This window comes from Barbus barbus (genome assembly GCF_936440315.1).
Source record: "Barbus barbus genome assembly, chromosome: 27".
Classification (NCBI taxonomy): domain Eukaryota; kingdom Metazoa; phylum Chordata; class Actinopteri; order Cypriniformes; family Cyprinidae; genus Barbus; species Barbus barbus.
In genome coordinates, this window is record NC_136755.1 from 21,273,869 (window position 1) to 21,300,324 (window position 26,456).

The window sequence follows — 26,456 nt, forward strand, 5'->3', positions numbered from 1 at the left end:
TTCCTTCAAATTTACGGCAGAATTTTATTAGCTTCTGTCTGAGCTCATGTGTTCATGATAAAATGAAGAGAGCTCTATGGCTGTCACTTATTTTTTTTAGGATGAATTAATGTTTGTTTCTTCCGTGCATGAGCCAAAAGCTCCCTGAAAGCTAGCCTTTGTCTGGTGTCTCTTGGTTCATAACTTTATGAGAGCCTCCACGCCTGGTTTCAATGCTCAGCGAGTGAATGGAGACCATCTGTTTGAATGGAGCATTAATGTGTTAGACAATTTTTTACAAGGACGCCTTTGATTTCTGCCCCTCCCTGCCCTGCTGTGTGTGTATATGTATATTTATTTAATGTGAAGCTTTTTCTCACACAGTCTAAACCACATGGCTCTTTTAGTTTGGTAAGCTGGCTTGTGTCAGCGGCCTTTTGGACGTTTTGGAAGAGATATGTTTGTCTTTTCACAATCGGCACATTCATGTGCAAATCCAGAAGATAAAGCTTGATCTTCTTTAAAGTCGCATTACTTTTTCATATTAACACTATTTGAAATTTGTTGCTAGAATGTGGTGTCTGTATGCAGATGCAGAGCTTGACTATTCGGTCGGTGGTGATTAGGTGCAAGCTCTTAAAAATCATAAAGGAAAATGGCCTTAAGTTGACCATGACATTTTTAAAATTATTTTTCTTTTGTTTCCGATCTCCTAAATAACACTGTATATTCAGTGCAATCAAACATACAGTAAGTATCTTACTAAGCCCAAACTTTTATATAGTAGAATTCACGTGCATTAACTGAACCAGCCTAAAAACTAGTTTTTAGCATGATTTAAGATAAAGAAATTACTTTAAGATTTTTATTATACTGTTTTGTAACATGAAATGTCATCTTTGTCACAGCTTTGGAGATTTCAGTCGTTCTCAAGTGAAGTAGATAAGAACTGTACGCCTATTACCAAAATAGCTTCTTTTGGGCGTAACCAAGATGAGGCCACCAAATGACCTGAATTGCCTTATTTTTTTAAATTGAATATGCTGTTCCACTCAGAAGCACATCACATTACAAAAGTAAAATGAGTTGTTCATGAGTTCATGTTGGATTGATAGGTACATGGGTGTGTCGTTGCCATTTTAACACATTTTTTAAGGTAAATCTGAATTTTGTTGGAGTTTTCTGTGGGCCAAGGATCCTGAGCACAGCTGCAGATCAGACTAATGGATGAAATTCTCTCTAACACATTGTGCTTGGTCTGGCTTTGCTCTGCGGCTAAGGCGATGTGCTAATATAAATAGTCGTGGAGCTCACCTGCACATGGTTCTAAAACCTGCAAGAAGACTGATGACTTCCTCTCTGGCTACTGTACAGCAGCTCCATCAATCTCCTCTCAGCCACACAGGGTTCATCTCAGGGTGGAGGAAAAGAGGTTGGGGGGAGATAGACAGTTTGACACTCCCAGCACCTTTCTCATACTGTAGTTATAATCGCAGACGGCTCAGTGGTCAAAAGTTCAGTGGTGTCTGGAGACAGAGAGGGGAGAAGCGCAGGGGAAATAAACTGTCTGGACGGAGTCCCCGGACACTCTCTCATTCAGGGTGAGAAGCGCAAAAATAACACTGTCTGCTGCATGCAGTTTGGTTTGTCTGAACCTCATCTGCTCCGAGCTCACAAAGCCTGAATGGTGCATGGTGTGAGGTTGAATAACGGAGACAGTGTTAAGGATGTTGGTATCTAAACTGTTTTCATTAAAATGTCTGATGAAATTTTTCCAACCTGATTGTGTTAAAATTTGTTCTATTTTCCACACTTAATATCCAGGACTACTAGAAGTAACCCACACAATGCCTCTGAGATGTTATAAAAACATTGTTCTGTTTGTTTGAGCATCCTGACCAGCCCAACACAGTAGCATTGTACATTTATTTTGGCCATTTTTCCCTTAATGAAGGTTGAAGGTTCCTGTCACCTGATGGCTTTTGGGTTCCATGCTTAGTTGGGTTTCAATAGACATTTAATTTTAAATAATTTTATCAGTTTGACAGCAGTAGTACTACTGGATGAGAATCTGAACTGAATTGAGAATAATGGCACTATATTGTCTAGGTGCTTGATAGCACCAAATTTGTTCATAATTGACAAATTTTGCAACGTTGAAACTGATATTGAACTTAGTTGAATCAACGCTGAACTGACTTGAGTTGAATAATGACACTATTGTCTTCAATTGAGCCGCTTATCACTGAATTTAACTTGTTTCATAATTGGTAAACTTCACACAGTTAATGAACTGAACTGACAAAGACACTATTTTCTTTGGTAGAGCTACTTTATAGTTGAATCGAATTTGTTCATAATTGACTAATTTTGTAATATCGACACTGTTATTAAACTGAATTGAATCAACATTGAACTCACTCAAGCTGAATAATGACAACGGTCTTCAGTTGAGCTGAATTGAACTTGTTTCATTATTGATGAACTTTACACAGTTATTGAACTGAACTGAATCGAGCTAATTAATGACACTATTATTTTTTTTGTTAGAAATAAAGGTGGCTTGACTTGACATTGGCTCACGCGATTCAATTTCAGCTCATATTTTGAATTTCAGGTGGCTTTGCTTGTGGATGTCCCACCATACCGGAACCAAAGAATATCCAACCCAGTTCAAGTGAATTTCTATGTGTGCAATGGCAAACGGAAGAGAAGCCAGTACCAGCGTTTCACATACCTGCCCACAAACGGTAAAAAAAATCACCTCCTCCTGCTTTAATTCATACACATTCCTTTATTTCTAATCTGTGACTGAATTAATTCAGAAGAAATTCTGAAGCCTTTTTTAGTGGATGGAATTGTGGCTAGTTTTTTCTTTGTTAAAATCATTTCCATAAAATTTGTTCTTTTCCATACCTGCTCCGGGAGCAGTGGAAGGGCAGTGACAGGGGTGGGGTCCAGTATGTGAATGCTATTATTCAAATCCAGACTGGTTGCCAGGTGAAATAAAAAAAATAAAAAATAAAAAAATGACTTGACATCTGAAAAGTCCTAACCACGGCTAATGCCCTCAGGCCCAGTGTGCGTAACCAGTGGGTGGTTCAAAGGCTTGAGTCAGACCCAGCTTGTCCCAACCCTGTCTCCTGAAGTGTGGGCACTGCAACTGCAGGCCATCCCACTCACACTGCAGTACTGTCTTTTTTTAGGCTGGATGTTCTAAAGATTATTCATTGTATCTGTCCAGCATATTTTATGAACAATTGTCTTTTATGGCAGAGGTCTTTATGCCAAAGCAAAGGACCCCTAAAGTAATAACAATTTTTATTTGTTTTTATCTGTTAGTGGATCTTACTTTTTTTATTATTATTGTTGTGCAGAGTCAAATACATGTACATCAAATTATACTTGTACATTATACATTTAATGTGGGTGGAGCAATGAAACATTTAGCTAAACATTAGCTCCTTTTATAGGGCAGTCGTATGGTCATTGCCAAGGACCCCTAAAATTATTTCAAATATCTAATTAATAATTAGTTAAATAAATAAAGAGTATTTTAATTATTACAATAAAAAAATAAACGTAAATAAATAAATAATAATAAAAATGTTAAATTTAAATTGATAATTAATTATAGATTTAAAATTTACATTTTTAATTATTATTTAAATGAACCTAGAATTGCATCTTTTTAATAACCATTAATGATGTGCAGAGTCATATTTATATTGTAAATTTTAATTCATGTACTTAAAATGTGCATTGTGCAAATGAACATAGTCTTAAATTACATTTCAAGATAACAATGTTTATTATGAATCATGATGAGGTCTGTTTATTTGATTTCATATTAATACAAAATAACAAATGGGTCCTGATGAGTATAATGAGTCTATAAGCTTCCGTGGTAGGTGTTAAAAATCTGAATCATCTGACTTTTGAGGTTAAACATGAGGTGGAGTGACAGATATCTGCATGCCTCTATAGTCATGTGCTAGAAGTCTCATTTCCACTTTCTGGGCTTAAAATAGGTGTCTAGGCTCTATTTTAAACTTGTGGTCGGTCTGGGAGGCACAGAGAGTTCCCCTTTTTTGCTGACAGAATGCAAAATAAAACTTTAGGGTTTCTGTGGAGGCATGTTGGTGTGAGGGATGTCTCATCGCCAAAGAAAAATAAACTGCTGCTGACAGTCTGTTGAGAAATGCAGCCAGAAGTTAAAAAGTGAAAAATGTAACATCATGAGGATGAAGAGTTTGTCAACAACTGATGAATTCTTCCCAGTAGCTCAACATCTGTTCACCAGAATCATATACACCAAGAAACAACAGCGAGGTAGGTTTTAGTTGTAGACAAGTAGTCATGTCATTATCAATCTTTTCAGAGCCTTCAATAATTGGATGATGAAAGCAGAAGTACATTAATGACCTTTTGAAATTGCTTTAGAAAAGTTTTCTTTTCTGCAATGGTGTATTTTCCTGTAGCAACGGGAAGTTTATATATATATATATATATATATATATATATAAACAAACATTGAAAAAAAAAAAGTAGCCAATAGGCTTCTATTTATGTCACAGCTGTGATTTGCAATTTGCTAGTCAGTTGCTGATTGTCTTAAGGGGAAGGACATTCTCATTCTAGAGCATCTGATTGGACAAAAATTGATTTTCAGTATTTCGGGATTTGACCTGTTAAAAGTTACTTTTGTATTTGCTAGAGTATATCCTATATATGACCTCAAATCTAAAAGGCATGAACTAATATTCACAAAACAATTTTTTTTCTCAATCTCTTTTGCTACTGTGTGTGTCAAAAATGGGCAGCCTTACTATTAGTTTGAACTCCATGCACTCAATACTGTATGTACGATCTGCTGATCTGTTTCTAATCCAGTCTCAGTCCAGTTCTTAGCTCAGTTGCAATTTGGCTAATTTAAACCTGAGATCCCATCTTAAAATGACACACTGAATCTTCTACTCAGAGAAAAATGCAGAACTTTTTTTCTTGTGAAGAAACTTTTTTTGGTAGCGCTATGGATGTGAAGCTACTGTAGCAGTAAAATATTTCATAATGCACGCTTATATGGTATTAGCACTGGGAGCAGATCCAAAAAAAATAGCCCTTTTATTTTCGAAAGCAGCTGGAAGGCTCTTGTGGTGATGATTCATCCCTTTTTTCCCTCTTTCTTTAAATATTTTCTGTTGGGCGGGAGCGCGTAGCCTCAGACACATAGTCTCATTGATGAGAATGTTTGTTTCGCTGTGGGTATCCTAGCCACAAACCCACTCACTCGAGCTAGCTCGCATAGTCACATGAACCCGGAACGTGTGTTTATTCGTTTTTCTCCTTTCCCCGGTTTTCTTCATCTGATCTTTCTCTTTGCTCTCTTTTGCCCTTCGCCTCCCCAGTTCCAACCATAAAAACAGAGCCGCACGACGACTACGACCTCCCCCAGGTATGTGCGCCGCTCCATCCCGCCGGGTTGGCGCTGCATCCGAAGCCCTACTACAGCCCCCCGGCGATGACCCCCATGATGCCCTCAGAACTAAGGCCTTGTGTCACGGGCTCCTTTGCATCCAGCCCTCAGAGACTGACGGCAAAACCCACCTCCTTGTCCTGCTCGTCCTCCCCTAGCACCAGCCCCAAACTACAGGATCTTTCCCCACCTCACCTCTCCTCTAAGTGCCTATCAGCGGGATCGAACCTAGGCCCCCAGTCTCCAACGGTCCCACACGTCTCCACCATCCAGCCCACACCCGGACGCTACCCACAGTCCATCCTCTACCCAACAGGAAGCGCCGCATCCTCTCCAGGGTCCCATCCTTCCACCCCAAACTCCACACCAGAACTCCCCTTCACTCCCAGCCACAGTCTGACCCAATCACAGGCCACCAGCGAGGCCTCTGCGTTAGAAGCTCAGATAACCAAAGGACCGGTGAGGAGTGGGTCCTCCCCCCTCCTACAGGAGGAGGGAGACGCCCCCACCATGCTGGCTGTCAGCATCAAGCAGGAACCACAGGAACTGGATCAAATGTACCTAGATGATGGTAAGTGACAGCGCAATATTCCAGCGAAATTTAGTGACCGTGTGCATCGTAGTCTGGTGATGTAATGCCCAACAGATGTTTCTAATTGCTTGATGTTTTTGCCTGAGTGCTCCCTCACAAAATTAAGATCCAACGCAGCGCTAACCGTACTGCCACAACGAGAGCGGCCCTGTTCCATGATGTTTAATATATTGAGAACGCAAGTTAAATTAACTGGAAAGTTAATGAATGACTTCATCGGTTTGCCTTCAACTTTTGCGTAAAATTTTAAGCGTCTGTGGAAGAAATGTCCAACAGATGGAAGAATTTTAATATCAGATCTGTCTATTAAATCATAAAAGCTAATAGATAATGGTTTTCTAGTTGTAGCCAGATCTTTGACTAAATGGCAAAAAGTCCACACCGTAGCTTATTCTGGCCCAGAGCTATTCGAATGACATAAACCAACCAAGTACAGTTTGTCAGTTTTCATTTGGAGCGAATTATCCGCATCAGACAAAATTCAAACAAATATAGAGAACAAATACGCTAACATTCAAAAGTTTGGGGTTTGTAAATATTCAAAATAAATTTTATATTTTTATGTATATTTAAAATGTAGTTTATTCCATGTATACAGAGTAAAAACTAAAATTTTTATCTCTCTGTATTATTTTATCTGAATTTGTATCTCTATAGCCATAACCTTATAAAGACTTTTTACATTTATATCCTACTTTGAGTACCTTGGACCACTATTTTTGTATTAACTTGAATATCCCTTATCCAAAGTGCACCAGTAAGTTCAACAGGATACCCAAGTAGCACCCTTTGCTTACTTATTTAACCTAGCAAACTTTGGCAAATCCATTGACTATTTTAACCTTGTAAACACAACTTTCTTTTTCCAGGCCTATACTGATTTTAAAAAACCCTGTGTGCCCTGACTCTGGGAAGTTGTGTAATGTCAGCCAATCAGCCAATCAGATTAGAACTTGCCAAATTGAGAAAGCACTGTCCAGTTTTGTATGTAATATGCATCAGGCGATCCCTGGCTGGTTTGTGGGTGTACTGACACTGAGACTAATGGCTCTCTAGTGTATTTGCAGAGACCCAAACCTGATTGATAATGAAAAGATCTGCTAAAACATCACATGGTGCTTCAAGCTCAACAGGAGGTCACTTTTCAGCAATGTCATTAAATTTGTATCAGGGGAATATACAAATAGTCTGGACACCATTCAGCCCACATCTTTTCAGCACTATAGAACATATGATGAGCATTTGTTTCTACAGCCCTAAGAACATGGAGTACGTATATGCTAATTTAGTTAGGGAAATTGTCTTGAATCATTCTGCTAGCGATCCTTTCTTGGAGTTTAAAGATGATGTCGGATAGCGGATTACAGATGCCATAGTGGTTTCCTTAAGTTCCAGATGAGGCTTAAGTCTTCATACATTTGAGCGGTTGAAATATAGTCCATACCGCTCATACTAAGCGGAAACATGGACAAGTAGTTATGCATGGAGTGAGAGTGGGATTTTTTTATGGGTTTGCTTGTCAAAATTATTACCTGTCATTTCTCCCCTGGCAAAATATAACATGTTTTACCAAGCGCTAACATGGCTTCCCGTGTCATTATAAGTTCGGATTGCATTTCTTGTAGATTGCAGCTATGATAGACTCTGTCAGGTGTGGCATTCGCTGAGCTTGTTAACCATTCTCATTAATTTGATTTGAAACAGAGGCACTTTTCTACAGGCACAAAACCGTCGTCCGTCATGCACGGCTGTCAGCATATCTAGTATTCTGGTTTTCTGATGCTTTAGCTGTCTTATCATTTGAAGATGTTCTTACTTCTTGTAATATGCTTGAATAAGCTGTCGGGTGTGATGAAGGTACTTTCAAACTTCACCACTAACTGCTTAACCAATACTTCAGTCTTCATTTACTGCTCACTGTTTCCTCTGATATGCTCCTTCTGTTGTTTTCCTTTGCTTCTTGAGGAGGGGTTACAAACCCTTTTACTCATGGAAACTCTTACAAAAGCTGGCTGTGAGTCTGGCTCCTGGCCTTCACCAGCCGTAAGCTTTGAGGGGCCTCACTGCAATAAAGCACACTGACTTGGCCGCTGCCGATGCAAGCCTGTGGCTTGAGCACTGCCAGGAAGCGTGATCCAGCTCGGCCTGAGCCAAAGCAGTAGATCCTGCAGTAAAGGAGGGGGTCACTACGGGAACAGCTCCACACCACGTGACCCAAGAGCTGGGTTCCCCATAAGAAACCACAACAAACTTTCCAATTTAGCCTGTGGGGCTGTTAAGAAATGCATGTGGGAGTGGAGAGCAGTTTGAACATTCACAGCATTGAGCAAGTACAGGACTTGTGAAATATATTTATGCAACATGGTGAATTTAGAATACACTGCTCATTTATGACTATAAATAGTGGGAATGTTATTAAAACTGAAAAGCACTGTCAACTTTAGTTCTGTTTATGAAATATTAAGATGTTTTTCATGCCGTTCCAAACATGTATGACTTTATTCTATTTGTTCAGCCAATACAGCCAATTGGACCCAAATGACTTTCAATGTATGGATCAAAATAAAACTCACAAAAGTAAATGATGACAGTATTTTGGGTGAACTAACTATCCCTTTAAAAAATGTAATTTGTTGGGTGCTTACGTAAGTTTTTGAGTAGACATGATTGGCTAGACGTTGTTAGTCACCTCCATCGTAATTTTGCTAATATAGAAGCAAAGACCAAAAACATCTTGTGGTCTGGTACTTGGTCAAGCTAACATAGTTTTTGAGGAAGATATACCCTTGTGACTCAATTATGTTGCTGGTCATTGCGTAGATGAAAAATCCCAGTGTGATTGTGATCCTGACCCAGGGTCTGTTTTTCTTGTCTTCTGCTGATTAAAACAATTAGGACTTCTGGGAGTTTTGGCGCTTGCGTTGCCTTAATGAGGCTAACAGTGCTGGTGGAATAATTGTTTGGTAGTTCCTTGTTCCCCCATTGTTTACTGAAGGTAGAGAGCGGGCCAGGTCTCCAGGCTCTATCACACGGATCCAGCTGCTGCTTATCCTGGTCCAGCAGGAAGCAGGTTCTTGGATTACCTCACATCCACATATTCACTTCCCAGTCAGAGTCACAACAGCAATCCCAGAGATACGAGACCTTTATATCAAAGTTGAAGAGGTACATTTGTCAAAATAAATGGTATATATATAAAACATTCTAAAAAATATATATTCATTTATGAACTAATGGCCTTAATTTCTTAATTTAGTTGGAAAGATGTAAAATGTTCAGCTGGTTACTAAAATGGCCATTGCCTGTAATCATAAAGCATTCTGAGCTTTTTATTTAAATGTTGGAATCATTGAATGGAATGGAACATGGAATCAACTCATGCCATGCCATGCTTTCCTAAGTGGGTCTGAACAGACAGTTACCTTTATGCACTTGGCACATGCTTTTATCCCAAGTTACTTATTTTGAATAAGTGAATAAGAAGTGAAAGTGAAAAATTCTGTATACATACTTTAAGAATTGTTATTTTTATAAGCTTTTTTTTATACTTTTGAGTTTTCATTTTAAATTTAGTTATATTTTTTATCATTTTGTTGTGTCCTATTATCCTTTGTATTTTTTATATTACTGTTTAGGATTCATTTATTTTTATTTCAATTAGTTTGAGATCAGTTTGTTTTTTATGTCCAGTTACTAATTTTAGTACTTCAAATTACACTTATTTCAGTTGCAAAACCAACATTTCTAATTTTCATTTAGTTTTAAGCTTTACGTCTAATATTGATATTTTATTCTGTTTCAGCTTTATTTCATTGAACAAAAATGGTTTTTGATAGTTTTAGTTAACAATAACCCTGATTCATGCATTCCCTGGGAAGTGAACCCATGGTCTTGGCTTCGCTAACAGCATGCTCAATTGTTGGAGATGCTATTGTTTTTAATGTGCTAAATGGTGTAGCATTTTTAATGTGTTATTGAATTGAAAATGGCATCTAACATTCAGATATCTTTTTCCAAGCAGAGGGCTAATAAAAACTTAAATGGCTAATGCATTGAATCATGAACACTGTCTCTGACACACTCTGTAAACTCTGTCTATGCATCATCTTCACTGAATCATTTATCACGTGCTGAAATACCTCTTGAGTCATGCTAAGCTTATCGGGTTTTGAAGGGTAAGTCTTGAATATTCTTTGGTGCCAATTCAAACAGCACCAGGCTGAAGTTAAAAACGCTTGTTAGTTTGATATCAAGCCCTAAGCAGTGTCTCATATTTCAGCTATTATTGTGTATCCAGTCACTTATCACTTGTTGAAGCCCTTTCATTAGACTCCTCATTCGAAATGTGGCAGCAAATTGAGATGTATCCTATGGCAACTGCCAACAGTTTTCTTTTCAAGCCAACAGTCTACAAAAGCAGCATCGCAGTACATGAGTCACTAACTGCTATCCTTAGCCAAAACCCCAAACCAAAATTGTTGACCAACAGAGACTTGAAAGCAATCAAAGTTTCCTTGGTCTTTTCAAAATGTTAGTGCATGTGTCAACACCTACCGAGGCCGTCTTTATTTACCATGAGCACTCTGTACAAGACGAAACCTCTTCAAATGTAAGTTGTCATCTTTGCTCAAAATAACAGAGTCCCTAGAGTCTCTCTGCTCAACACAAATATCTTGATTGCTTTGGATATGTTCATGTTTCTTTTTGTACTCTTTCTTTGTGGGATGCTCTCTTAAGCATGAGTTCACAAGAAATCTGTGTGTCCTGTTATTCACGCCAAGGAGGCACACAGTTTAAATGGATTTGGATGATCAGGTCAGTGTAAGGTGACAGCTCAAGGGAACTGTGAACATAGTCAGAGTTATGCTGCTTGCAATGAATCTAGTTCAGTTCAAAAACGTGTGGCGAATGCTGAAAGTGTTAGTAGATGCTTTGTCATCACAGCAAGGGTATTTGGACCAAGACACAATAGGTCATAGTTAACCATCTCTCACATAGTTGTATTACCAGTAATATAATCACAGAACAACTCATCTATTTACTTTTATTCTAAGTTCTGATTGGCTGAATATCGTCCCACCGTTTGAATCACTCCACTTGTCTGTGTTTGTTCCAGACAAACTGTCTGTCTGCATTAGCGGTAGGGATTCACTCATTCAAACAGAAAGAGTCACCGAAGAATCACTAAATAATTTATTCAACTGAATCATCCAAAACACAGATTCATTTACACTAACACAGCTGTCTTTATGATTGTTCACTCGTTTATTCAGCTGATTCATTAAAAAACGCTGATTCATTCAGCACTGAAATATAATAGCTGTATGTTACTCAGAGAAAACAGTGCATCTAAAGCAGGGTTCCTCAAATCTTTCCCTGGAGGGCCAATCTGCTGCAGAGTTTAGCTCCAACTCTGATCAAACTCAGCTACCTGTGATTTTCCAATGATCTTGAAGACTTTGATTCGCATGCTCAGGTGCGTTTGATTAGGGTTAGAGCTAAACTCTGCAGGAGTGGGCCAGATTTGAGGATGCCTGATCTAAAGAGTAGGTTACTTGATTTTATGCTTATAGAACATGACAGTTACTGTCAAATTTGAAGAATATATACCATTCAAAGGTTTGGTGTCAGCAAGGCCTTATTTTAAGGAATTAATGCTTTTAATTTGCATAGATGTATTCAATTGATCAAAAGAGACCGTCAAAAATATTTATTTTCTCATAAATTCATATAATATTTCTGTTTCATATAAATTTAGCTTTGCCATCATGGGAATAATTTACATTTTAAAATATAATAATATAGAAAATAGCTATTTTACAATTTTGTGATTATTTCACAATATTACTGTTTACTGTATTTTGACTACTTTCAAAAACACAAAAAATCTTACCAATTAATGGTGTTGGTGTGATTTAGGAATTATGTAGTGATTGATGTTTGAAATTTGATAGTTTGTAGTGCTTTGGGTTTACATTTTTATTCTTAGATATTTTTCCACTACAAAGTGTCTGTCCCTTCAGCTTATTCAGTAGTCTTTTAGACTCAAAAAGATGCTTTCTCTAACGTCCAGCTGACCATAAATCATGCAAATAAAATTTTATTGCACGTGTGCAGTCGTGCAGGTATTTCTTTCCAACCTCCACTGTTTTGACAGTTGGGAACCTAGTGATTCAAGAGACCTGCGTCTTAATGTCCAAACTCCCATGGCAGTTGTCAACGCTCGCCAAATTTTTCAAGAAGATGTACTGGCGTAATTTACTCCCAGCTGTCAAAGGTCCCTAATTGTTTCAGCATGGAGTGGTGTTTGTGTGGCACGTCCATGTGTGACTTTCTCCCCATAATTCAACCAATCTTATTGATTCATTTCCTGTTCGCATATTAGTGCTACTCAATCAGAACGCTACTGGCAGTAGCGTATCATATGGGCTTATGCCCAAGTGAATATGAAATCTTAAGGGATTTTAATATTTGTTAGGCTGTGAAAAATATTCCTATAAAAGTATATCAGTGGTTCGAGTTCTGTTATTTTGGGGTAAATTTAAGTGCAGTTTTCAATGTTTTGTCAGCTGACTGTTCCCAATTTTTCTTAGGGATGTTGTTGATGGTGTAAGGTGTTTCCGAGTAATAGTTCTTTTAGTCTTTGGAAATTGATCTAGGAGAAAAAGTGAAACCAGGAGCCTGGGAAGAGGCCGAGGTCAGGTAGGCTGGGTGCGCCGCGCCTCATGAGGAGATGAAAGACCGATTCGGATTCATTGTTTAGAGGGAATGTCAGCATTCCGGATGACTTCTCCGTCTCTTAGGCAGTTTTGCAGTGGGAGCGTGAAGGCCATGGTTCATTTGCAGGGAATTCCTCAGCAGGCTTCCTGGTCTTGGCCAGGAGCGACACTTGAGGGGAGGAAATCCACTGCCTTCAGCCCACATGTTTCTGCTCGAACTCACTCTCTATTTTTGTGTCAAAGCCTTTAGATTTTGGGGATTTTTTTAAAGGTCGTATAAGGACTTGTGAAACAAAGTATTGATCAACCAATCTTTTGAATTCATCAGTGGATCTCGAAAAAAAAGTATCACAGTTTCCACAAAATATTATGAGCAGAGCAGTTTTCAACACTGATAATGAGAAGAAATGTTTCTTGAGCAGCAAATCAGCAAATCAGAATGATTTCTGAAGGATCATGTGACATTGAAGACTGGTGCTGATTCGGCTTTGCATCACAGAAATAAATTACATGTTAAGATACATTGAAATTGAAAAATAATTTTAAATACTATTCGTTTTACTGTATTTTTGATCAAATAAATGCAGTCTTGGTGAGCACGAGACTTTTTTTCAAAAACATATTTATTTATATATTTATGTATTTTCTATACAAAATTTAAATATCTAGAATACAAGATGGCGATAATGCTATGTTGTAAATAATTTTAAGAATGGCAAACGAGGCGTAAATTACTTTTTCTTTTTTTTATGAAAAACACAAAAATTTGGCTTGGAAAAAAAAGAATGTTCGCTGTTAGATTTTGTAACTGACAAAAGACTTTCAGTTCTAATCATCTCAAAATTACCAATAATATGGCAGTTCATTGGCACTAATATAAGCAATGCAAAACACAGAACCAGTTATTTATGTATAGATTGCCATTAAACTTGCGGTCAAGGAAACTATGACTCTAAAATATTTGATGCCAGGCGAAAAATGCAGAATTCTACTTTGAGGATGATATTCCTTACCACAAATGAGAAAAACACACACAGCTTGTCTAATAGTTATCAAATGCTTCCTGCAGGTGCTTACGTCCATGCTAAAGAATTCAAAGGCCAGCTAAAGCGGTCTGTGCTGTGATCGTAAGGGAAGAGGAATGTGCTGTTTTGAAACAGATAGAGCAACCGATACGGTTGCCTATCTATGTCCCTCAGAGGTTTGAGAGCCGTTAGCAAAGAAACGTGAAAGCAAATCACTCTTCTCAGTGCTAAAAGGCTCAAATGTTTTGCAATAAACCGCTGAAGGCTCGAAAACTGAAATACAGACATTTAGGGAAGGGTAATGTGCTGTGTGTTGGTCATACAATGCTCCCTATGGGACTGAGAGTAAGATGATACTTCTGCCGCTAATATGCTAACATGCTAACTTTAAGAGGCAGCCTCATCCGGTTTCCCCTGCTATCACACAGCAAGTGAGTGCCAGGCTGTTTGTATAGCCTGAAGCGATGCTAAGTCACTTCCCAGGCTCGGGCCAAAGAACACAGCTGACAGAAGGAGCCAGGGTCCTAGTGTGTGGGAAAAAGCAATGACAGATAGAGGGCAGGAAGACAGCAGATAGCTGGAGTTGCAGGGACCTCCGTAAGAGGGCATGAGATCTTTTAAATTGTAACAATTTTTCATAATATTATTTTTACTGTATTTTTGATCAAATAAATGCAGCCTCGTTGAACATAAGATATACTTTTTAAAAAAACATATGAATGGTAGTGTATGTTGATGAGACACCTGTATTCAATGGGTTGCAAAACATCTGTATGTGCAACATAAAACATTTTAGTGCAGGATAAGCACTACATCATCCATATAAATCATCCTCGTCTCAGTGACAACAGTTTAAACATATTGTAAAAGTGCATTTAGCAATATTTTCCTGTGGTGATACAATGTCTACTGCAGATGAATTGTTTGTTTTGGGTGTAGCCTTAAAGTAACATGATTTCCACTTGTTTTCACAGTTAACGAAATCATCAGGAACGATCTCTCCAGCATCTCTGTTCATAGCCACGCATAGCAACCTAAGGTGCTTCTGAGAAGACCACAGCAATCATGAACTTTTCAGCATACCAAATTTCTGACAGAAGATCCGAATCAGCAAGACCTGACTCTGATAACACCAATTCAACAAACAAACCTTATGCACTCAGAGTTCCACTTCATATGAACCTTGCTTGTTTTATTTCCACGGGGGGACTGAAAACCAGCCTAAAAGCACAGAAAAAAACAAGTGCACTTAATTTCAGAATTTATCAGCACATCCTGCCGAGATGGAGTGTGTGCTGTTGTGGACCAAGTTGTCTCTCTTTTGCTTTCCTATTTACTCTCTTGTACTCCATGTAGCTTTTTAAATTATTACCGTAAGTGCAGTTTGACGTCTTTTCTCTGTACACAACCATGTATATTTCTAAAAAGAACATTTGAGTCTGGTCACAAATCAGTAACTTTGCAGGCCAAAAAGCAGATGTGCAGTTGACGCATGCACAATTCTAAATTATAACCTGAACTTTTTTTTTTTGCTTTGGATGCATGCATTTGTGAGTGCAGGTGTGCACGTCTGAACTCTCTCTTTTGTCAATTTGTGTTTTTGTTATATTTCATCATCCAATGGCACAAATACGTGTGGTTAAATGAAGGATCTGTTCCTCATGAAGAAGAAAACATTGATGACTGATTGCCGTTGTGGAGACGTTTGTTTGAATATCATTTTGAAGCCTTGATCTGTTTGTAAGCCCGAACGGCCTTATTGATTTGCCTTAAGCTTATGCCAAATTGTTGTTTTGTTCATCATTTGATAGCAGATGTCTGTGCTTATGTCTGAATAGCCATTCCATGTTTATAGCTTTTGTAATATCAGGTATGATATGTACTTGTTAACTGGAATTTTTATGAATAGAATAGAATAGAATAGATTTATTTATTTGGAGTGAGCTGGAATTAATCAAACACAAGCCATAAGGGAAGTATAGCAATCCTATTCCCTTTACTGTCACACTTTGTGACCAGAGATTGACTGGACTGGCATTTGTCAACCATCCAATATTATTCTAGCAATTTTTCAAGGCAAGATAATGGTTTCAGTTTAGGCTACGCTCTTTCAAACTGCCTCTGAACAGCTGAATATATGTTACACTATAACTGCCTCTATGACCTGATGGTTTACTGCACTGTGCCTTAAAGTGTTTATCAAGCAGGAATACTTTTATATGTATTTGTCCTCTCTAATTATAAACGTAATGCATGTTTCTCAGCATATAATGAGATTTTCATACAGTGGTTTTTACTGCCTGTACATTGTATCCTGTCTGTAGGTTGTTAGGTAATGTATGCACTTTAATTTGTATTTTTCTGTACTGGGATCTCAGAAATATCACATTGTTTTTTTTTTTTGTGTGTTGTTTGTTCTTGACAATCAGACTTAACATGATATATTCTTGCGCAAGGTATCAATGACAAAAACATTGTTTTTCTTGCAAGTATATGTATTCAATTTACTCATGCTAGTCACATTTCTACGGTGCATTTACATTTCAGTAACAAAATATGCACAATAAATTCACGCTTTGTTGGCTCTTTTAGAGGTGTGGTGTTGAATGGCGTTAAAAATGCATACAGATAGATATAAAGTATTATATACTGTAACTAATTCAAGAACTTTTTTAATTACAGTGAATCCTCCAATCCAAAGTTTGAAAAAAATCTTGTATTTTTGACTGTGGTCCATCTAATAATGCATGCTAGCTGTGCATTAAACGATTTTAATGCACAAGGTGCCTCTGCGAAGTAACCTTTACAATATATACAGTTTATGGAGAGAGAGAGAGAGAGAGAGAGAGAGAGATGACAGTAGTATGAGCCTACCTGCGTCTGCGTGTCTCCCTAAACAAGCTGTACTTCAAAAACAGTCATTTTACCACCTCGTTGTTGAGGAATATAAAGTAGCGATCTAGTATCTAGGCCCTTTTATTAATAAACATCCTAATGTTTATTATTATTATTGGGCAGCGATGACAACATGTTTGTGCATGCAGCACAATCTGCGAATGCAATCTCCGACCTGTGTGTGTGCGTGTGCGCGAGTGATATGTGTGAGTTTGTGTGCATCAATTAAAGCAGCAGATTAATATGGAACGGTGATTAAACTGTCTTGGAACTACCTGTGCATTAAACGGTTTTACAGCATATCTGCCAGCCAATCAGAATCCAGTATTCAGACAGACCATGGTATAATAGAAAATAATGCACACCACGTGTAACGGCCACTACGCCTCGCGTCATACCACCTCGGGTGTGCATTATTTTCCAATATGGCCCATCTTAACTGTTTAAACCAACTGTATGTCAGTTTTTACCTTGAAATATTAATTTCAAAATCATTCTGATGGCACACTAACTTCTAATACGACAAATGGCTTCTGTTTCTTTGTCACGCTCCCCACATGCCTCAGTTCTGCATGCATTTATTTTTCCCAAAAGAGCAGTTGCAGCCATTGGTAAATTTAAATGGGTGGTTGACTGTATTTTTTCTAGGCTTGATTGCGTTAATGGGGTGCAGTCTAACATGTGTTAATGCTTAGTTTTAAAAAAACACATTATTTTTCACAATTTAATCTTTATTTCACACCGCTTTGTTCCTTCTCCTATAAACGCGCTGATCATTTCCTGCATTTATGAAGCCACTCCCTGCTGGTTAGCTGGTCCAGTGTGTTTTGATTGGCTAAAGCACCTCTAGTGCGAGTCTAAACGTCATGCCCTCACCTCAGCGGTGTCGCCTGTATTACTTATCAATTTGAGCCCGATTGAGACCCAGAGAATATTAGTGAAAAGGATCGCACAGAACCTGTGCAAGCACGGCTCTTAGTGGGGTAGCACTTTATTTTAAAGTATGGGTACTTTCCTGGTACATACATGGTAAATATCTTGTACCTACAGGCAAATGAGTGGTTACACAAGGTACTTACCTGAGGTGTATGTACATGGTAACAAATAAGAAACACGGCTGTAGTTAACAGTCGTACATGCATGGTAATTAGTTTGTACATACAGACAAGTGTGGGTAAGAACGGTCACTTACAGGTAGTGCCCGTACATGGTAACTAATTAGATACTTTACTTTTATGTATTTACATGGTAAATATGAAGTACTTACGGACAAGTGGGTACAAACAGGCACATCCTTACAGTATCCATATATGGTAACTAAGACGACACATTACTGTACATACTAATGATATGTACATGGTAAATGTGTAGCACCTATGGAAAAATGTGCTATTATGTGAACAAACAAGACACAAACTGTACTTGGTATACACGTGGTAAATATGTAGTACTTACAAACAAGTGTGTGTTAATGTTAAATTGCTCTCCACAGCAGTGCTTACAAAGTTTGAAGAATTGGTAATTCCTGTGTAATGTTTATGAAAAATGGTGCACTTTATTTTACAGTTCTATTTCCATATACTTACTATGTAAGTACTGGTGTATGTACCTATTAGTTAATGTACAGAATACGTTTTGCGGTACTCAAGTTGGGGGTATAAACATGGATCAAGGTACTTATTGAGCAATTGATGGTAGATGGCACATAGTAAGTATATGGAAATAGGACTTTAAAATAAAGTGCACCATTTTTCATAAACATTACACAGGAATTACCCATTTTTAAAAAAAGAAAGTGAAAGTAAGTGTATAAATGGAACAGTTCGTTGGAGTGGAGCTGTGTTGTTAATCTGAATGACGAGAGAGAGTGAGATGCTGGAAAGTTCCCAGGGGCTGGGTTTATATGGGTTTGTGATGTCACGAACCCGGGAAGTAACTCGTTGTAGTCCCTAGCAGCCGTTTTTATAGGCATTAAACTGCCATCATTTTAAAAGAAGATATCTCCGTTTGCATTGAACTTTCAGCGTCGTAACTTTGCAGATATTTTTTATTCTCAAACAGCAGCATTACACACTAGCTAACATTAAAAAAAAGGGGAATCGCAATCAACCACCACTTTAATGTATCCAGCTTGTTTTGCGACTTGATATTTCAAACTGGTGTGTCTGCCATATTATTTAATGTATTAATTATCAACACACTGGTTTGTATTTCACCGATTACTGCATTTTGTTATTCTTCTCGTTATTTCCAGACAGAGGCTAATGAACGAGAAATCTCGCACATTGATAGAAAATGGCTTAATTCTGCGTTGAAAAATAAGGTGGATAATTTGGTGAGCAGGTACGAAATTCTTCTTAAAGGGCGGAATTTCTCTCACTCAACTAATGATTCTGAAAAACTTTAATAGCCTGTTTAATGACAGGTTCTAATGTGACAGCTTCATATATTGGCAACCAGTGGGGAATGTTGTCACAAAAGGTAATGTTGAGCAAATTTTTTTTCATGGGCAATTCATCAATGGTTTTTTTTGTAGTCAAGTATAAGGCATGAGTGTCCAATCCCTTTTTGCAGAGATTTACCTCCTTGAGATCCAAATTTCTCCAAGGCACGTCTAGAAGCTTCTAATTCTGAAGAACTTTATTGGTTGGTTCAGGGGTGTTTAATTAGGTTTGGACCTGAATTTTGCAGGATATTGTCCTTCTTGGAACTTGATTAGACACCTCTGCTTCAATGTAGGCTGTGTGTCTATTCACCTTTATATTTAATGTAAGAGTGGTTGCATGCAGCTATTTATAACTTGAATGTGTGAGGCTTCCATGTCATTCACTTCCAGTTTTTTTAGCTGTACAAAAAGGCCTGTTATGCTACTTAATACTGCAAACTGGTATAAGTTTTCATATTATTTTAATGAATGAAGTAATCACAAACACACTGGTTTGTAGCGCAAATAGTCGCGCTACCATTTTCCTACTTTGTTGTTGTTTACATATTAGTGGCTAATGAATCTTAAGTATTGCACATTCACAGAAAATAGCTTACTTTTACACATAAAACTGACTTTCAAAAATAAGCCCACTAAGTGAATTTCAATGGAGTAAAAAAAAAAAGTGTGACAACTAGCCCCGGTCTAATTGTGACAGCAGACTGTTAGTAATTGATGTTTAGTTTTGTACCAAAATCAACTGACAAAATACTTCCAGATGTTCCTTATTGGTCCTAAAATCATAGAGAATAAAAACCAGAGATGATTTATTTGACAAGTCTTTTGTCCAAACTTTTAAAGAGTATAAAACCCTGACCGAATGTTCCGTTTTACAGATCTAGTTTCAACCCTAGTCACAACGGCTCATTAAAAATGCGGCAGTATTGTCTGAAAAGGAATCGTGAAAAATGTGCAAGATCTCTTCCCCATGTGCACAGGAGAGCTAAACTTCCAGAGTAGTAACTAATGGATCAAAGTAGAAGCAGCTGTTGTATCCAGGCTTTGAGCCAAGCACCCTGTGACACCTGCCAGGCAGACAGGAATATTTTCCATGGGTTTGAATCCCCGGTCACACAGCCATGGTGACAACGCACAGTCAGGGTGGGGTGTATCATCAAAGCCAGTGCCCAGAAATAGCCACTCTATTAGTTGGCTGCCTGGGTGAGGATTGTTAGAGAGCCAAGACAACGAGCGGCCTTCATTGTGTGAAAACTGTCCTGTCCTGTCCTGCTGAAGAGCTGTGAGGCTGAACTCCCTCCACATCCTAATACATATAACTGTCGTCTTCCCGTTATCCTCTCTCCCTTGATACTGTGATCGCTGGATCAAAGCAATATGGTGGCTGTTCTGTCCAGACTGTTCTCATCTGTATTCATTTATTAGAATATCAGCAGTTAAGAAGCAGAGGAGACTTAAGACTATGAAATAAATCTGCAGATTTTTAAGACCCTATCAACTCAATTCATTGCCTTTGCGTAATGAAAAGAGATTAATAAGTGGTTCAAGGCTTCTCATTGTCAAAGTCAATATTAGAGGCCACCCTGCAAAGGCTGTTCCTCCCTGGTGAGATGATTACAAAATATGAGCTTGTCATTTGTTTTTTATTAACAGAAACAAGGGCTGTTAATATGTTCAAATAATCATGTAGAATCATTAACGTTTTTTATTAAAGTGAAGAAACCTAAATAAGTGCGGTCTTGCTGCAAAATAATTTCTCTGCATGCAGGATTATTATCCTATGCTATCCTATTTACACATTTTGCTGATAAAAAAATAAATAAATATAAATTAACTTTAAATCATTTTAAGAAAAAATTAAGAAAAAAAAAAGACATGGTAGTTTGTGGAAGACATGGTAGGTCACCTAGTCAAACTGCTCCTGTGTGAGAACCAATCTAAACGAGTTATATTCACTGTAGACCGTTACCGCCTCCTAGTGGACATTTGCCATAATTCTGGCATATCTGGCATTGAAAATACTGAGTCATGATTAGGATGTTTAAATCAAATAAATGGACAAGTAAGCAAAAAAATAAAAAAAATAAATTAAATTAAATACATCAGCATAAAACACTTAACAAACATTGTTAACATATGTAGTAAAGCATCTGTATAGTAAAATAATCACTTTTTTACATTCATTCATTTACATATGCTCCACAATTAAGAATTAATAGAATTAATATTATAATATTATAATTCATTTTAATATTGTTTACAGAACAGTTATCTCATAGACAATTAGTGTTGCACGGGTCACCAGAGGTGAAAAAGTCATATATATTGACCAAAGGAAACCTAGTCACCGCCCCCAACATTGATCCCAACTGTACTACAGCTCCACGCCACACAAGAGCACTGTGGCCTTCATCTCGCAAGATGACAGTAACAATCACCTTTACATAAGATAGGAAGAAGATGAAAAAGAACCATGCCAACACCTGAAAACACAAGATTACTCAATGTGAATGTAAAAAAATACAAAGTAAAACAGATAAAGCAAAAAAAAAAAAAAAAAAAAAAGAAGAAGAATGCTTCTTTATTGAAAATAAACACAAACTGGTTCCAAGTATACTCACAATAATGACGGCTCCAGAGGTGTCCTTAACTAGCAGTGGACATGGACTCAACACAGCCATGGCCATAATGTAAATTTCAATAAGAGAGCCAACAGAAGCCTATCTAGCCTATCTATCTATCTATCTATCTATCTATCTATCTATCTATCTATCTAGGTGAAAAAGCACTAATTGTGTACTTATACTAAAAATTATTTTTTTAGTACTTAAGATAAACTTAAGATCATCTAAGTGTACTCTACTTTACTATTTTGGGACACCATGAATATAAACTAAAATGTGCTTTTAAAATAATATCTCTGTATTTAAAAATGTATTTACATACCACTTGTACCCATCGTTCATACACTTATACACTCAAGTTTACGACATCTAAGATCTTAAGATCTTAGTTTAAGATCTATCTATCTATCTATCTATCTATCTGTCTATCTGTCTATCTGTCTATCTATCTGTCTGTCTGTCTGTCTGTATTAGTATTATATACTATTACTATTATTATATATTATATATCTGCCGGTATTAGTCAGAGCGGTCACCCATGCTAGCATAATGTAGATGTATATGACTTGCATCCATGTATGTGTCCCTGTCTCGAACCTGCTCTTGGGTTTCTGACTAGCCTTTTGAGAACGCATCATTGGTTTCTGTTCAGATTTCTTGTTTTTCCAGCGGGATATAGGATCTTCATTTCCATTTATGTTATTGGGATGCTCTTTGGCCACAGCTGGATGGTAGTTCAAAAGTAAGAACGCCACCAAACAAACCACCATCATAGCTGCCAGGAAGAAAAACGGAAAAGTTAGCTGGTTGGTAGTGAGGCACAAGGTAGGTAGTGTCTCTTTCAGACCTGTTAAGATGTGTTTCATTGGATCTGAGGATTTGAGATGCATTGACACATTCCATCACACCTACACCTTGAACCATTGCCACTAAAGCTGGGACAAGACCACTCTGGCCTTCTCCTACATAACAAGTCATGAGATACTCTGCCTTGAGCTGTGTCATGAAGGGAAAGAACGTTTAGTCCACTAATGAGATGAAGAAGATGAGGAGCAGCAGAGGAACACTGCACTCTACACCTTGCACCACTATCGTCTCACTCCAGAAGAAAGCCATCAAAAGGCTGGCCAGTATCCCGAAACCAACAATAAAATAGATAACTGTAGTCTCGTTGAGCGTTACTGGGCGGAAGCGGTGCATTAATGTGACAAACAGAGGTCCGATGTTTGCCATTTGGACAATAATAGAGATGTAAGAGGGAAGATTCCAACCCTCAGGTACCTGTGGAACGATGAGAGGCAGCTCCACCCACAGACCACAGATGGTGACCCAGGAGCCCATGCCAAACAGGCCAGCCAAAACATGGGTGAGGATAGACGTGGCCATTTTGATTTAGATCAGACTTCGTAACCTTAATGATTTCATAAAAGAAAAACGATGTGTACAGTTAGTACCCAAGACAATTTCACTCAGTGACAAACATGCTTTTTGCAGTTCCACTTGGAGCGACTATGACGTACAAATGACACTTTATCTTTAGATTCCAAATTTGGTGCAGTCAAGTTTATTTATTCAGCTGTAATGTCGGAGAAGACTCAGCATTATGTCCTTGAGCAAGACATTTAATCCAAGGGCATAAACTGTTTAGACTAGTCTTAAAAGGTTAGTCATCTATTTTTTTTTCTTCAGGACTGGTCATAAGTTTTTTAATTCAGTTATGAAAAGGAAGATTGGTCTTATATGTACTGGAAAAGTAAGACTGATTACCCTTTGGCCACTGCTAGTTGGTCAAACTAGTTCTTAAGACAGTCTTAACATGGTGGCTGAGTTTATGCAGCTGGCCCCAGGCGTGCTCGGGGGGATTGACCCTTCAGTCAGTGCACACTGACTTTGGATAAGAAACATCTGCTAATATGAAGTTATTCAGTAACATCTGCGGTAAATGGAGCATTGTCTTACTAAGACTTTGATGCCGTACCAATGTATTTAAGGGAAAAAAACAGGAAAATTGTGTTTATTTGCAGAAAACCTATCAAAGTACAAATCAGAGTGCAGTTACTTTTTTATTTAAGCTTTCTCATAAGCTATGCTTTTATAGGAATGCATTAGGAAATGTTTATATTTTAGGCATGATTAAGTTTTATTTTTAATCACCTTTCAGCTATTATCAGTTCACCTAAACTGGTGTAAAAAATAAATTAATAAAAAAATGTATTCTTTTTATTATGGAAGTATAGGCCTATAATTATGAATAGCCTACTTTTATTTAGAGCAACAAAAGTTAAAATAAGCTACAGCAATGTTGAGAATATACAGGTCCTTCTCAAAAAATTAGCATATTGTGATAAAGTTCATTATTTTCTGTAATGTACTGATAAACATTAGACTTTCATATATTTTAGATTCATTACAACACAACTGAAGTAGTTCAAGCCTTTTATTGTTTTAATATTGATGATTTTGGCATACAGCTCATGAAAACCCAAAATTCCTATCTCAAAAAATTGGCATATTTCATCCGACCAATAAAAGAAAAGTGTTTTTAATACAAAAAGTCAACCTTCAAATAATTATGTTCATTTATGCACTCAATACTTGGTCGGGAATCCTTTTGCAGAAATGACTGCTTCAATGCGGCGTGGCATGGAGGCAATCAGCCTGTGGCACTGCTGAGGTGTTATGGAGGCCCAGGATGCTTCGATAGCGGCCTTAAGCTCATCCAGAGTGTTGGGTCCTGCATCTCTCAACTTTCTCTTCACAATATCCCACAGATTCTCTATGGGGTTCAGGTCAGGAGAGTTGGCAGGCCAATTGAGCACAGTAATACCATGGTCAGTAAACCATTTACCAGTGGTTTTGGCACTGTGAGCAGGTGCCAGGTCGTGCTGAAAAATGAAATCATCTCCATAAAGCTTTTCAGCAGATGGAAGCATGAAGTGCTCCAAAATCTCCTGATAGCTAGCTGCATTGACCCTGCCCTTGATAAAACACAGTGGACCAACACCAGCATCACTGACTGTGGGTACTTGACACTGGACTTCAGGCATTTTGGCATTTCCCTCTCCCCAGTCTTCCTCCAGACTCTGGCACCTTGATTTCCGAATGACATGCAAAATTTGCTTTCATCCGAAAAAAGTACTTTGGACCACTGAGCAACAGTCCAGTGCTGCTTCTCTGTAGCCCAGGTCAGGCGCTTCTGCCGCTGTTTCTGGTTCAAAAGTGGCTTGACCTGGGGAATGCGGCACCTGTAGCCCATTTCCTGCACACGCCTGTACACGGTGGCTCTGGATGTTTCTACTCCAGACTCAGTCCACTGCTTCCGCAGGTCCCCCAAGGTCTGGAATCGGTCCTTCTCCACAATCTTCCTCAGGGTCCGGTCACCTCTTCTCGTTGTGCTGCGTTTTCTGCCACACGTTTTCTTTCCCACAGACTTCCCACTGAGGTGCCTTGATACAGCACTCTTGGAACAGCCTATTCGTTCAGAAATTTCTTTCTGTGTCTTACCCTCTTGCTTGAGGGTGTCAATGATGGCCTTCTGGACAGCAGTCAGGTCGGCAGTCTTACCCATGATTGCGGTTTTGAGTAATGAACCAGGCTGGGAGTTTTTAAAAGCCTCAGGAATCTTTTGCAGGTGTTTAGAGTTAATTAGTTGATTCAGATGATTAGGTTAATAGCTCGTTTAGAGAACCTTTTCATGATATGCTAATTTTTTGAGATAGGAATTTTGGGTTTTCATGAGCTGTATGCCAAAATCATCAATATTAAAACAATAAAAGGCTTTAACTACTTCAGTTGTGTTGTAATGAATCTAAAATATATGAAAGTCTAATGTTTATCAGTACATTACAGAAAATAATGAACTTTATCACAATATGCTAATTTTTTGAAAATGACCTGTATAGGTTATAACGTCTAGAAAACAAACGGAAATGTTAGCGTTCTTTTCCCAAATTACTCTTGTGAAAACGCGACAAGACGTATGAAGCAGCGATGTATCTACCAGCCAAAAATGCGTCCAACACATTAAGGATTTTTAAAAAGCCGCAAATAAACTTTTCATCATTTATTCCGCGTTCTGATGAACTTGAGGATATTTGTGGAATCTGTGGATGATAACATCCCAGCAATACTGCTCCACGACATGAATAAAATAATGCAGCTTATTTTATTGTTTTACTGTTTCAGCTGCTGTTGTTATATTTGTTACTCTTAGTTACTGAAAGCTCAGCTTTTACTTTTGCTGTTTTGGTTGTAACTGTCATTGTGGTTTAACTGTTAAATGACTAGGTCTGTGTCCGTCTACTGTGATAATCTAGTTCCAGTAATGCAGAACAACAAACCCTCAATATATTAAAGTCATTATCATCGTGTGCGTCATGGTTTTTACTTGTCTCCCATGTCATAGTAAACAGCCCTTTTGTAAAGTACAGTGCAATTACACAAAACTTAATTATTTTGTCATAAGCAACAAACATACTAATGATACATACTACCATTTGACAAATGCATTCAATTTACAAGTAAAAAAAACAAATGAATAAAAAAGACTGATATATGTTAGTATATCTGAGGCTGATCATATGGAGACAAAGTCCTGTACAATGAGAGGAATGTCTTATATCCTCTGCATGAGTGGGTGTGCCTATTCTAGCCAACCATGGCACCTGTCGATGTTTTATCAAGGAAAAAATAAAAATGAATGT

At 37.9% G+C, this 26,456-nt stretch overlaps 1 protein-coding gene and 1 pseudogene across 3 annotated transcripts in view; one reads left to right on the forward strand and one right to left on the reverse strand.

The window, feature by feature from the left end:
- LOC306846791 (nuclear factor of activated T-cells, cytoplasmic 1-like) overlaps positions 1 to 16,381 on the forward strand; it is a 45,185-nt gene extending 28,804 nt beyond the window's left edge. The window contains exons 8-10 of one of the 2 annotated variants that reach the window (XM_079380403.1): positions 2,597 to 2,729; positions 5,388 to 6,026; positions 14,766 to 16,381. In XM_079380403.1, coding sequence (XP_079236529.1) covers positions 2,597 to 2,729; positions 5,388 to 6,026; positions 14,766 to 14,821 — 828 coding nt within the window. In that variant the 3' untranslated portion in view covers positions 14,822 to 16,381. The remainder of the gene's footprint in view (positions 1 to 2,596; positions 2,730 to 5,387; positions 6,027 to 14,765) is intronic. The other variant, XM_079380404.1, reaches the window with a different exon arrangement.
- A 5,021-nt stretch (positions 16,382 to 21,402) lies between these two features.
- Positions 21,403 to 23,139, reverse strand: LOC306847450 (riboflavin transporter 2-like; annotated as a pseudogene). Its single transcript has 3 exons — positions 22,268 to 23,139; positions 21,751 to 21,848; positions 21,403 to 21,612 (listed from the first exon to the last, which is right to left on the reverse strand). The product of its transcript is annotated as a riboflavin transporter 2-like (transcript).
- Between the last annotated feature and the right edge of the window lie 3,317 nt (positions 23,140 to 26,456).